This window comes from Vidua chalybeata, chromosome 23 (genome assembly GCF_026979565.1).
Source record: "Vidua chalybeata isolate OUT-0048 chromosome 23, bVidCha1 merged haplotype, whole genome shotgun sequence".
In the NCBI taxonomy this organism is placed as follows: Eukaryota; Metazoa; Chordata; class Aves; order Passeriformes; family Viduidae; genus Vidua; species Vidua chalybeata.
In genome coordinates, this window is record NC_071552.1 from 4,127,110 (window position 1) to 4,140,455 (window position 13,346).

Genomic DNA, 13,346 nt, shown 5'->3' on the forward strand with positions numbered 1-13,346 from the left:
CTACAGGCAGAAAGGCTGGCCAAGGGCTTGGAAATGCAGGGCTGTTCTGCTTCCTTCCTGCAGCCCATGCCGGCCTCGGGAGTGGAAGGTGGAATCCCCGGCCAGGAGGAGCAGCCAGCGAGCGCCCCTGCGACGGTCACAGCGCAAAGCCCCCCTGAAAGCAGAGAGCTGAGCCTGCCCTGGAGTGCTGCACAGAGCCACCAGGCTCCTGGAACTGCACCTCCCCTCTGGAATCAGAAATGGGTGTGAATGCACATCCTGCCTCATCTGTTCTGAGCTGGCTTTTCCCAGAGCTGTCCTGGAGCTGGGCAAAGCCTGCATTAGCACACGGATGGGTTGTAAGTGCAGCTCTTCACAGAGCTCACTGGAGGGCTCAGCTGCAGTGGAAAAGGAGGGTGGCTTTTCACTCTCGGGATGTGTAATTTGTCCATTTGGAAAAGTAAGGGCAGCATAACGTCGCAACAAGCTCGGCAATAAATGCATTTATCACAGCTTGCAGGGCAGTGAGTGGCTGGGTGTACTCACCCAATCCCTCATTGTCCCTCTTGGTTATATAATAGAGTTGCTTTAATTTGAAAAAAGGTGAAACAGCTTGTCACTGCCACACCCCTAAATCTGGTAATTGCACGCTACATCACCTCTTATTTGTTGTGCAAACTCCTGTGTGTATGAACAGCCTTAATGTTCTTTTTATATGGAATATTTCCATTCCTGAACTATGTTATTTCCAACCATTAGCATTTGATGAAAATAAATGGTTGCAGAATTAATTCCACCCACGGCGTCTCCCCTTTTCTTCAGCTGACAGAGAAATGATTTTTTTTTCCCTTGTAGATTTCTACAGCCTCTCAGTCTCTTCTACCACATCATTGGTATCTTGAGCCCTCAGTTCAATTATTGTTGGGCCCAGCAGCTTTTAAATAGAGACTTTAACTTGACTGCAAGCAGGGTATGAGTGACTCAGACAAGGTGGGCAAGTGCTCTGGGCAGGAACCTTGTTTATCATAAATATCCTGGGTAAATCTGACCCTTCCTGAGTCTCCCTTATGGCCACGTGCACCTCTCTGGAGTTTTTCTGTTGTTAACTTTTATCACAGAGCTCACGGCCTAGATTTCATTGAAACTTGGAGCTGGGATCTGTTTTATTCCTGCTGGTTTAACTCAGACACGAGCCCCAGGCACAGAGCAGGATCTGCTGCAGGAGTGGGAACAGAGGCACTTGCCTCCTGCACTGGAATCCCATCATTTGCCTCCACTTTCCCTACCTTCTTTTGAAGATCAGAGAACCCTTCAAGTGAGGTTCAACTTTATTCCCAAAATCAAAGTCAGAGAACAGAGGCTGTATGGAATGGCTTTGGCTGAAGCTATGGCCAAACCTTTTATTTCTGTACCTCCTCTCCTGCCTTCAGCTATTATTTAACCACTCTGAAGGGTAAATTGGGACAGTTTATTTCCTACTTTTTGTTTTGTCCTCAAGCAGTATCTGAGATGAGCCCTGTGAGTTTTAACCTGTCTTCTCTAGAGAAAAGCCAGGAACAAATGTCCAAGAATAAACTGATAAACAGCCCTGGACTTTGTCACCTCCATCCACTGTGAGTGCTCTGACAGGACAGACTTTCCCTTATTTCACTGAATTGAAAACAGGAGCTTCCCATAATTTGGCTGTTTGGAAACCACCACCAAGCCCAAACAAAAACCCCTACAAGAATGCTTTATAGCTTGGTATTTATGCAAAACATTCTTGGCAAAGTTAAACGTAATACATTAGTACAAACCTGAATATTATTCACAATGATACAATGAATTCCATCCGTCAGCTCTCACGAACTGGGTGGGGGGATCATGTCCCCTTTCTCTCGTTAGAGATGCCACTGTGCATTTTAGAACTGGAAAAAAATAAAAGAAGTTTGGATTCCTAGCTCTGCTGGTTTGTCTCACGAAGTCTGCCTTTGGTGGGACTGCAGATTGTGCTCCCAGAGCTACCCTGGTCCAACCCTTTCCTCTCCCTCCTTTATTGCAGGTACCCCAAAAGCAGCACAGAGGAGGAGCAGTGGATGCCCAGAGGGTGCAAAGGAATGTCAGAACAATTGGAGGCAGCAATCAGCACGGGGTGGCTTGGATGAAGAGCTGGCATTCGGAAGGTAACCAGGGAGATGCTGCAGAATAGCAGTGATGATGTGTGAGTTACACAGAGCACACCTGGATGGGGCTGCCCCATCCTTGTCTTTGCTGCCCCTGGCAGAGGGACAAGTGGCAATGCTTTGTTTGGGTGCAACAAATGCAGCAATGGCATGGCCAGCGAGGGCTCTAGGAAACAAAGCAGAGTAAAGCAGGACACGAAAAAATAACACTGACAGTCCAAATTGTCAGGTATCCAAAATACTGTATACAGGAAAAGTTAAGACAATTCAATTCATATTGGAAATACAAGAACACTAAATTCTGCTACATTAAAAAACTTCCTAAACCACAGCACAGTCCTAGTGTTGCATCCACGTCTTGCAGCCTGGTCTCACCCAATGCTGTTCAACACTATCAACATGGATATTTTGGGAAACGTGTTCCCCATCATTCTCTCTAAAGCCAAGAGAACCAAATTTGGTTGGTTTTGCTTTTTTTTTTTTTTTTCCTTTACCATCTAGAGAAAAATTTCAGCTGACACTATAAAAGTGCTTTTGTGTTGAGCTTTTGCTTTCCCAACCCCAGAAACAGTGGCCTTGGCCATGTGGTTTAAACCTGCCAAGCTGCTGTAGCTGTCACACTGTGTTAGTGCCTTAGGGAACTTGCAGAGGGGCAGCAAACACTGAGGTCACTCTGTCACCTCTTTGGAACCAAGTCCAAAAGCCATCCCTGGCTATTTCTTGCAACGACAAAAACAAAGTGTTGGTCACTGGCAAGAAAAGTTGGGTTTTGTTTTTCGTATAAAAAAGTTGATAGCTCCTGCCATAAATTTACAAAAACTATCCCTGAGTGACTCTGTTCTGTGTCTGGTAAGACCTCTTGTGACAAGGAAGTGGCTGAAGCTGGCTGAAGAGGAAAGAGATGCTGTTCCACCTGCAGCTTTTTGTTACACTTTGCACTAATACTGATATGCTCTGACAGTGCCACACTATAGCAAAGTGTGAGCTCCTCTCCTGTAGCTTCAACAGTAAAAAAATAGCTCCGTTACTCAAACACTGCTGGCATCACATATTTACACTTTTAAATAGAAATGTTACCTTTTCTGAAGTAATCAAAATAGATATTTGCAAAAAATTTAGAAGGTGGGGGTTTTACAAAATAAACGGAGAAGGTAAAAAAAGCTGGAGGATCTCTCAGTACCTTTTATGGCAATCTTAGCCCAGGAAATCATTTGGCTTTAATTTTCCTGAAAGGGATGTCTTAGCACTGGTTCTCTGCCTCCCCTCTAAGCCTCTTTCCCCACGGAAAGGCGCAGGAGCCAAGCCTGCTTTGTGCAGATTAGAGCAAGGGTTACCTGCGTGCAGGGAGCCCTGCCAGGCAGGGAGCAGAGGCACTGCCCCTGCCCTGGGGGTCCTGTTAAATCACAGCATTTGGGGACGGTTACAGCAGGGCTGGGGGCATTAGTGGTGTTGTCACTGGTGGCTGGGCACAGATCCCCCCCTGTGCACCTGAGCAGAGCCAAGCACAAGACAACCACAGATGTGGAAAAGTCACCAGCCAGGCCGGGGCAATGAGCTGTTGGGAGGAAATCCCCCAAATCTCACTCCTTGAAGTCCATCTACTGCTGTATCAGCACCTTTTTTTGTCTACTAGTAACGCATTACTGGTCATGTCTACTACAGGTTTACCTAATGCTGTGCCCCTGCTTGGTTTGCACATTGTGGCTGTGTCCCTGCAGCACAAAGAGAAGGCAATTCCACAAACTTCCACAGCCCAGTCTCTTGGGAAGGACTGAAACCTTTCCTCAGTCCAAGGACAGGTTTGGGTGATCCTGTTGGTATCTCCGGAGGCAGGGGAGACGCGAGTTGGGCAGTGAGGAGTTACTTTAAACTTTGGCAAAGAAAAAAAAGATATACAGATAGCTAGCTATCGAGTTCTTGTGTGTTCCAAGCTCTTCCAAGCACTTAATTCATCTTTTGCTCTTGCTTTGAGTTCCTGGAGGAGGTATTTTCACACTTGCTTTTGCTGGTTTGCAATTTCCTTTTGGCGTCTTAGATGACAAATGAAGACTTGTGTCTGAAGTCACCCTGCAACAAAACAGTTTGGGATGTAGGAAGGATCAGCTTTCCAGGCAGCTCTCTGTTCCTGCTGCCCCCAAAAGGTGGATCCAAGCTGTGTAACCATGAGGATTCTGCCCAGGCAGCTCCCTTTTCCCACTGGGAAGGAGAGGGAGGCACCAGTTCCACTGGCCAGGTGTTCCTCCCCCTGTCCTCCTCACACACCAAGGCATGGCAGGGACTTTCTCATTCCCTCACCAGTATCTCTGCTAATGGGAGAGGCTTTTTCTGGTCTTAAGCTCAGTGATCTACTCAAATCCCAAAATACAAATTCTCTCGTAAAAGCATCACGTCCTGCCCATTTAATCCAATGAAACTCATCCTAAGGGGGTCAGGCCACGGGATAACTCGGAGCAGAGCTGCCTCTGATAGCTCCTGGCATCAGTCACTCCAGGCAACTTCAACTGTTCATCATTTCTAAGGAAATGACTCAGCCTGCACCCTTCTGTTTTCCCTCTGCTCCCCAGCCCTGCTTGGGAGTGGAGCCCACTCTCACAAAGTCTGTGGGCCCTACGAGCGCCTCGTCCTCTGCCCACCCTCTTCCTCTCCTGCCAGAGATGGTAAATGCAAATCATTTGTTGTTACCTCATCATCTGTCCGGATATAGTTAACGCCATCAGGCTTTGCTGGAGTCTTGTAGCTGAAAGAAAGGAAAAAATCTCATTTCTGGGACAGGAAAACTGCAGGATTTTGGAGGGGAGGTGCTGGGAAAGATGGAAATGAGGAGGAGGAGCTGAGGGAGAAGCAAGCTGAGAGAAACCCAGTTTGTTTCTCAAATGAGAGGTCTGTGTTTATTCCATCATGTGCCATGACTGGGATTTTGTCTAAATTCCCCTTCAGCACGGGGCGAAAAGATTGCTGTGTGTTTCCCTAAGACTCTGCAAAGAGATAAACTGATTCTTTCCTGGGCTCTCCTGCTCGGGTGCCTGTCACTGCCTTTCTGTGCCTCCTGCTCTGTTTCCTGTAGCAATTATAAAGTTCATTTTAATCCTTCACTGCCAGAAGCCTTCAGCATTTTTCTTAGTTATAAGGAAGCGCCACTTGTTTGCAATCCCACAGGAACTCAGGATTTACACAAGACTGTCAAGTCCAGTGTATGCCAACCCTCAGCTGCATTTAAATGGGATATTTAGAGCCTTTTCTGAAAAACAAACGAAACCAATGAGAAAAACAAGACAGGACTTGTGCTGAAAAGCAACATTTAGCACAGAACAAATCTATCTGGTGAGAATCTTGGCTTTGCATATATTATCTCCTCTCCAGACTCTGTAAGGACATCGAGGCTTGTCTCTGATGCTAATGCTGTTGTTTTTAACATTTTCATGTGCGCTCCAGAACGGCTGTTTTTCATCCCAAATTTAGGTCCTCACAACTAGTGAGACTTTCTCTAGAGAGGCTGCTCTGCTGCATCCATTCCCTATGCATGTCCTGATGACTAATTAGGCAGCAAGCTGAGATCATTAAACCATGGCCCTCATTATGCCAACAGCACAGGGGCTGCTGGACAAACACCTGCAGGCATTTAATTGTGCTGGGCCCCCCTTCCCATGCAAAGGATGAGGGTATCAGAGCACAGCTCTCATCCACACCACAACTGTCCCTTAGGAAAATGCCATCCATTCCTGGAAGTGTCCAGGGCCAGGCTGGATGGAGCTCTGAGCATCCTGGTCTAGTGAAAAATGTCCCTGTCCATGGCAGGGATTGGAGCTGGATGGTCTTTAAGGTCCCAGTTCACTCTGGGATTCTGTGATGATTGATTCTGTGATGATTCCATGAAATAAACCTGCACGCTGCAGGGTTTTACAGCAGGGCATTGGATGCCTCAGGGACTGGCTTGGCCTGTGGACTTTGGTGGAGAATTAGGCACTGAAATTCCTTTTAGCCACTAATTTTTGGCACCCTTCAGACTCCTCCATGCTACCTGAGGGTGCAGGGACTTGTCCAAGAAGCCCAGCTTACCTTTCCCCACTCTCTTTGCCATTTGCAAAGTATCCCCTTCTGTAGGCACAGCAGATCCCAAGAGTGATGAGCACCAGGACTGCAAGGACCACCAGGACTCCCCCGATTATCCCACCAATATTGAGGTCATCTGGCAAAGAGAGACACCAGCACACAGTGTTTCTTCAGGGCAGCAGCAACATTCCAGCTTCACACACACTAAAATGCCATCTCTCAAGTCTTTTAACCAATAGTTCATAGGGAACTAGTGAGTCCCTGACTTCAAGATTAAATCTGTTCACAATCTGACGTTTCCCTGCATTTTCAGATTATTTTTATCTCCTTATGTTTGGGGCTATGAGAAAGCAGGGAAGACTTAATGCTGTAGGATGTCCCGCCTCGTTCCTGATGGTGATGGCAATTTATTTATGGTGATAAATCAACCATAAACATGGAGACTCACAGACTTCCATCTCCTGCTCCTCACACTTGGCAAAGCCAGCCTCGTTTGTTGCTATGCAGTAATAACGACCTGTGTCACCTTTGTGCACTGCATGGAAAACCTGGGGGGGGAAAAGGGACAAAGGGAAGGGATGTGACATGAGAAACAAGGCACTGTGAGGGTATAAAAATGCATCTCTGCTAAGATCTTCTTCCATCAATCTTCCCCCTCCCAACTCATCCAGACCCTGGCACACCTCACCCTCTTGAAATTTTTCCTTCCTGGAAAGCCAGGCAATGTTTTTGTGAATTTACAAGCAGCCTTAAAGATAACCTGTCCAGCCAAACAAGTCTTGATCAGATGTGTCAGGGCATTACCAGAGTGCCTGTGGCGGGGTTCAGGGTGTAGGAGGAGTTGTGGGACTTGGTGCTGGATTTGCTGTCGGGTGACAGAGGCTCGCTGTTGCGGTACCAGCTGTAGGTGGACTTGGGGAAACCTTCATTCTCGTGGCAGTGAAGAGAGGCTGACTTGCCAACGGGGACAGCTTTAGGCACAGAGCATCTGGGAGTCATGGGTTTCACTGCGGGAAGACACAAACCAGGTGAGTGGCACTAAATAATTTCTGAATTCTCTGCTTTCTTCAGCAAAACCATCCAAACTTTCCATTCTTCCCAGCTGGTTTTAAACCTCCCAGCGTGGCGCTGTTTGGAGATCCCCACAGCCCTTTCTGTTCCCGTTGCAGAGGTTGTGGGTTTGGTACCTTGGACTGTCAGCTGGATGTTTATCTCGTCGATGGTTTTGGTGTCGGAGGGCGCGGCCACCTCGCAGCGGTACGTGGCCGTGTCCATCCTCGTGGTGTTCTTAATCACCAGGGACGTCCTGCTCAGAATCTCTGCCCGAGTCGCAAAGTCTCCTGACACACGGGAAAGACAGGGAAACAGCAGGGCAATCAAGACTAATGACTCCAGACTAAAAAGCAGACTCGTTTTGGGTGTATAAATTAAGTGGTTGATCTCGGACTTTTTTCCAGAGTCAAAGGAACTCGATGCTTGAAAACCCCAAAGGAAACCAAAGCTGCCAACCATGTAAGAGGATGAACTGGAAAGCATCGCTCCAAACCTCAAAAACTGTGGCAAAATTGAACTTCCAAGACAGCCTCAGGCCTTGCCTCCTTTGAAAGATTCATTTGGATGTGGCTCTTGGTCCCATCTGAAGTGCTGGAGTAATTCCAGGTGGAGTCAAGCCCTCCTGGCACTGGAGTTCTCCTGTCAAGCCAGAGAGGCTGCTTCTAATGCTCCCAGGATGCTGCAAATCCCTGTGCAGCCTCGGCAGAGAGCACTGGCAGCTGGACACACAGATCCCTGCTGAGGTGAGAGGGAGCCCTCAGATGTTCTGTGGAAAGCCTGGAGGGGTCAGTGCCTGGTCCTGAGAGCTCAGACACCCAGTGACCATGGGACCCACAGAAGGGAAACTGCATCGTTCCTTTCTTACCCAAAAAATACCTCCTAGGCAGGATCTCACTCCAGCTCCCTGTGGCTCCCTACTGTGACCTGTCAGTAATGAGGCAGGGAGGAAAAAACATCCTGCTCCCTCTCCATCCTGCACTTCAACTGCTGAGCTCTGTTCCAGAAGAAAGCAGCCAGCCAGCCAGAGCTCCTGCCTTTCACAGGCTTGTTTGTTCCCCATTGTTCTGTTTCTGAAATCTGTTTGGAAAGCTGTTTTGGAAATCTGAGAACAAGGAATCTTCTTACCCTGCATTTTGTTGCCAAAAAACACGTAAGAGGTTTCTCCATCTCGAATTTTCTTCCACTCGATTCTGGGATCTGGCGTCACCGTGGATTTAATGATGCAGGACAGCTCAACACCTAGCAGGAGAAATGGAGGCAATCCAGATTAATAGGAAGCAGCTGTGTTTTTGCTCTGCTTTGAGCACTCTCACTCCATGTTTTATTAGGAGATGCTGCCCACAAAGCAGAGCCTTCTCTTTCATCTGCCTCACAAACAGAAACGCTGCTGGGTTCCAGGAGCTATTGGAAGATGGATTTTGGCCAGCAAAAATAATAGTCCAATAGATAGCAGCTATGGAGAGAAATGAACACCCTGTTCTCTGCAGGCTGGGGCTTATGGCAAACAAAACCTTTAGTCAGAGTGAGCCCACAGCCCTGTCCTGCTGCTGAGCAGAGCCACACCGTGAGTCAGGGATGCAGCATCTCCCTGGGCAGGGCCTGGGGATGGGCTGGGACTCCTGGGGATAAACCCAGCAAACCCTGTCCCCTTTGCAGCTGGTGCTGGCATGCCATCTCCCCCCAGCAGGGTGAGAGGAGCCTTCCCAGTGTCCCAGGGCACATCTGTAGGAGGGCCAAGAGAAAATATAAATTTCTCTCTCTGTGTATTAATTGCATTATTTTGCTTCTTTTGGGACCCAGTTCAAAAAAGCACTTAGGCAGAGACTTTGCAATGCCAGTGGCTTGCAGAGGACCTCAATAAACCATTTATTGACACATTCTCAGGCACTTCTCTGAATCCCAGGCTCTCGTAGTCCTAAGGAACCAGTGACCAACAAGCCAAATTTTCCTCCATTGTTTGGCCTGATGCAGCACAGGCAGCACTCACTTTGGAATTCCTGCACCACGGGCTTGGTGTTGCTGGATGTCAGCTCCACAGCCAAGAGTCTGCAGCCTGGAAAAACAAACAGAAGGTAATAAGAAATAGCACAGCTCATAAGTCACCCAGCTAGGAACAGGCTGCCTGCTGAGAAATCATCCTGGCCAGCTCTGAGAACTGACTTCCCCAGACAAAACCTCTTCCTGCCTACCAGCACAGCTCCAGCAGGACTGAGTTTATTTAGGAGTTGTGGTGTAAATACAGGAAAATATAATTGCTAGAAGTAGCAATTAAAGAGGATTAACATAATGGCACAAAGGCAGTGCCAGCACTAGCCATTTCCTTGTGCTTATTTAGATGGGAAAGGAACTGTGCTAATGCAGGAGTGAAAGTTTTATTTTAACTTGATGGTCAGAAGACAGGAAGCAGACCAATCTCCAGAGATCTGGTCAGTTCCTGGGAGATGGAATGGGCCGGGCTTGGCCTCTAACAAATGCTGATTGCATTGGCAAGTACTGCAAGTGTGGTAATGTAAAATGTGAGGCAGAAAATCACAAGAGGACTGTGATTTAGGAGAAGACAGCTCAGCTCTTTGGGTAGAGCCCCAGCCAGACCCACACTGGGGAGAAAGCTCAGCCATGCAACGCTGTGAGGCTCCTTACAACACAAACCTGCTTGTTCCCTTCCTCCTCTGAGCACCAAAGTGTTCCCAATTAATCCAGTCATCTTCCCTCTTTTGCATGTTACTTTAGTTTGAAAAATCTGCCTCCTGTGCCCCTTCTGCTGTGCACTCCACCAGAGCAGGCATCAACAGCAGTCACGCTCTGCTGGATGCCCAATTCACCAACAACTCTCCAGAGGGAGAGGGAAACAAGCAGGGAGTTCCCTGGAAGAGGAGAGTGAAGCAGGCAGGATATTCTGGAGCTGGCTGTTCTGGTTCTTCTCTCAGGCAGACCATGGTGTCACCAAACCAGGCTGCTCCAAAGCCCTTCCAGTGCCAAAATGATCAGCTGCAGGGGCCTGCCATGGTCACATGAGCAGCTCTGCTGTGACAAATCCCATCAGAAGTTTGTGGAAATCTAAGGGAGATGCCCACTGAGCTCACTGGGCATTGATCAAACAGCAGCTTAAAAATGATGGAAAACACTGCCTCAGGGACATGAGATGTAGCTGAAGGTTAAGAGTAAAAAGCCATAACAAACATGGGTAGAAAGCAAAAAAGAAAAGGCAGCTGAAGGGAGATGTGGAGAAAGAAATGATCTCCAGCATCATGACACAGCTGGAAATTCCTGTGCTGGCCTTCAGGGCAGAAAGCTTCTGGGCAGAGATTGACAGTGCAGGGACAACATCCCTCTGGTGGAGTGGCAAGGCAGCAGCCTGAGAAACACTCAAGAGCTGCAAAGTCACTCCCACTGAAAGTTTGAGGGCCTTCAACACCTAAAACCCTTCCAGCAATGGTGAAACGTTCCCTGCTGATTCCTATCCCTCGTTTGTTAAATGCTGACACTTTCCTGGGAGCCCCTGTGCTGGTACCCCAAAGACCACCAGGGAGAGCTGGAGTTTGGCAGGGTTTAGAAAGCTGCCTTTGTGTCCAAAATCATTGTTTCTCACACAAAAGCCACCAGCTGATGCTAACTCATAGCTGGCCCAGCCAAAACTGCTCCTAGCAGGACTTTTCCACCCTTCCCCCTTCCGCACTGGAGACGGTCATGCAGCATTTGGGAGAAATCCAATATTGAACTGAGCTGACAGAGCTCTGCACTTTGGTTCTCTCCAGGCAGGAGCTGGTCTAAGCAGTAATTTCTGCAAGTCTGTTTTGAAGCAGAGTCCATTTTCATGAGAGTTGCTGCTTCCTGACCTACCCCCTGAAAGCAGGGAATTGTGCCAGGCAATGCCAACGCTTTCCCTTCCCTCTGTTCATCAGGGAATCATGGATTGATTTGGGTTGGAAGGGACCTTAAAGACCCTCCAGTCCCACCCCTACCATCGGCAGGGACACCTTCCACTATCCCAAGTTGCTGCAGCCTGGCCTTGGACACTGCCAGGGATCCAGGGGCAGCCACAGCTTCTCTGGGCAACCTGTGCCAGGGCCTGCCCACCCTCCCTGGGAGGAATTTGTCCTAATATCCAATCTGTTCTGTCAGCTGGAATCCATTCCCCCTTGTCCTGTCACTGCATGCTCTTGTAAAAAGTCCCTTGATCCTCCAGGTGCTCTGTGTGGGGTCCCATCCTCGGGAGCATGAACAGATCCCACTGACCCCAGCAAAGCCCCAGAGCATGGGAAGCTGCTAATCCCCCGAAGACAAGGCACAATTTTGGGAAAATCCTTTTGGAATCTTTGGACATGTTTCCAACAACAGAGAAAAGTGAAGCACAGCATGCGAGTGCCTCTGCTGTGAGATTGCTGCTTCTGGAACCAAGAATTTAATTGAGAGCCCAGGCCTGAGCACTCAGCTGATCTGAGGGGATGCTGGCTGGCCTCCTGCTCTGGATCAGTTTTGGTTTTGTTACGGATTCTTGCTTGCACGATATCTTTTGCTGAAAAAATGCTGTCCCATCAAACAGACATGGCAACAGTCCTACACCTGCTGTAGTTAGAATATCTGTTCAGCTGAAGGTGGGGACAACAGAACCACAGAGTTGTGTAGCTCTGAGGGAGTTCTGGCTCTAGAAATATTCACTCCAGGACAGTGGGACTCTGCCAGACTCCAGCCCCATCCCATTTCTCAGGAACTGCTCACAGCAGGCTTTTTCTCACCCACTAAACACAAGAGATTCAGGTCTGTCCCTCAGGCACAAAGCAGGATGACAACAAATTTTAGACAGAAGCTGAGTCCTTGGAGACTGTGTGAGAGGTTCTGACATTATTACATGTATTGACCATGGGCAGAGATCAATGTGGCTCCTTAAATCACTGCTAAGGCAGATTTATTCCTCTCTGTGTGGCAGAATACTGCAAGAAGCATGTTCTAAATTAAAAGAAGGTGACAGCAAAGCAAAACAAAAACCTGAACTGACCATACAGACTGTACAGCAAGAGAGGAATGCCCTTCTAGAACCCTGCTCTGCTGGCACGGGTTGTTTCTTTGTTTTGTTTTGTGTTAAATCATCATTAGGCTTAATAATCTTCTAAAAGGTGTTCCTTTAGGCTCCTTCCAGCCCAGCACAAATAAGCAGCAAAGGCTTTGTGTTATGTAAATCTCACTTCAAAGGCCCCAGCACCCAGGGTTTGGAGAACAGCTGGAATTGCATTCCCTCTCCATGTGTGCCACAGCACAGGCACCCACCACAGCCGTATGTTCCACATCCCTGAATTCCCACCAGATCCATATGTGCTGCATTTCCCAGTTCCTACCAGATCTCCATAGGCTGCAAAATCCCAGATCCTACCAGATCTTTATGTTCTAACCTCCCTGAATACCTACCAGGTCTGTATGTGCTGCAGACTCAGCCAGACATATGGTTGAATCCCAAATGTCATCAGTTCTCCAAAATAGAATCCAGGACAAGGCACTGAAGTCTACAGCATATTCTTATGGCACTTTATTTTTCTTTTTTTTTTCAGCTAAAGAGATCCAGCCCATGCTTGTTACTGTGACTCATGGTATCTGAATCATTTTAAAATGCTATACTGAAGGAAAAAAAGCAGCTTTATAGGCGACTCTGTGCATTAAATCTCCTTTCTACAGTTCAAAACCAAGCCTGACCTTCCATCTCCTTCCATCCCAATGTCTGCTTGAAAGCTCTAGGCAGAAATCTGAAGAGGAGGTGAGGTACTGTGTTATTGGGAAAGTGAGAGGATGACCAGGAGAGAGTTTGGGAGAAGTTGCTGGCAGCATCCTGTGCTGCAGCCTCGCTCGATGTTATCTATACAGTAATTTTAGTTAATGCACTGTCAGGCACAGGCAGTACAAAACCACGCAGCTGCATTTAAACACCTGCCCACCAAAGCAACAAAAATATTCCTTGCTCGAGGTGTCCATCATCACTAAGCCCTTGCTGGATTTACAATTCAAAGCGTGCCTAAGCCATGTGGGAACACTGCGATAAACCACACGCCTTGTTAAGCACCTCTGCTTTCTGGGTGGTTACTCGGTGCAGCAGGAGTGAGTGATAAGTTGTGG

At 48.0% G+C, this 13,346-nt stretch overlaps 2 protein-coding genes across 4 annotated transcripts in view; one reads left to right on the forward strand and one right to left on the reverse strand.

Moving 5' to 3' along the window:
• NCAPD3 (non-SMC condensin II complex subunit D3) overlaps window positions 1-775 on the forward strand; it is a 32,981-nt gene extending 32,206 nt beyond the window's left edge. For all 3 annotated transcript variants that reach the window (XM_053963332.1, XM_053963333.1, XM_053963336.1), the window contains exon 35: window positions 64-775. In XM_053963332.1, the coding sequence (XP_053819307.1) occupies window positions 64-172 (109 nt within the window). In that variant the 3' untranslated portion in view covers window positions 173-775. The remainder of the gene's footprint in view (window positions 1-63) is intronic.
• A 1,588-nt stretch (window positions 776-2,363) lies between these two features.
• Window positions 2,364-13,346, reverse strand: part of JAM3 (junctional adhesion molecule 3) — a 32,336-nt gene continuing 21,353 nt past the window's right edge. Inside the window, exons 2-9 of the mRNA XM_053963337.1 lie at window positions 9,232-9,297; window positions 8,370-8,483; window positions 7,379-7,531; window positions 6,996-7,198; window positions 6,640-6,739; window positions 6,198-6,327; window positions 4,824-4,878; window positions 2,364-4,208 (exon numbers count right to left, since the gene is read on the reverse strand). Coding sequence (XP_053819312.1) covers window positions 4,173-4,208; window positions 4,824-4,878; window positions 6,198-6,327; window positions 6,640-6,739; window positions 6,996-7,198; window positions 7,379-7,531; window positions 8,370-8,483; window positions 9,232-9,297 — 857 coding nt within the window. The 3' untranslated portion in view covers window positions 2,364-4,172. The remainder of the gene's footprint in view (window positions 4,209-4,823; window positions 4,879-6,197; window positions 6,328-6,639; window positions 6,740-6,995; window positions 7,199-7,378; window positions 7,532-8,369; window positions 8,484-9,231; window positions 9,298-13,346) is intronic.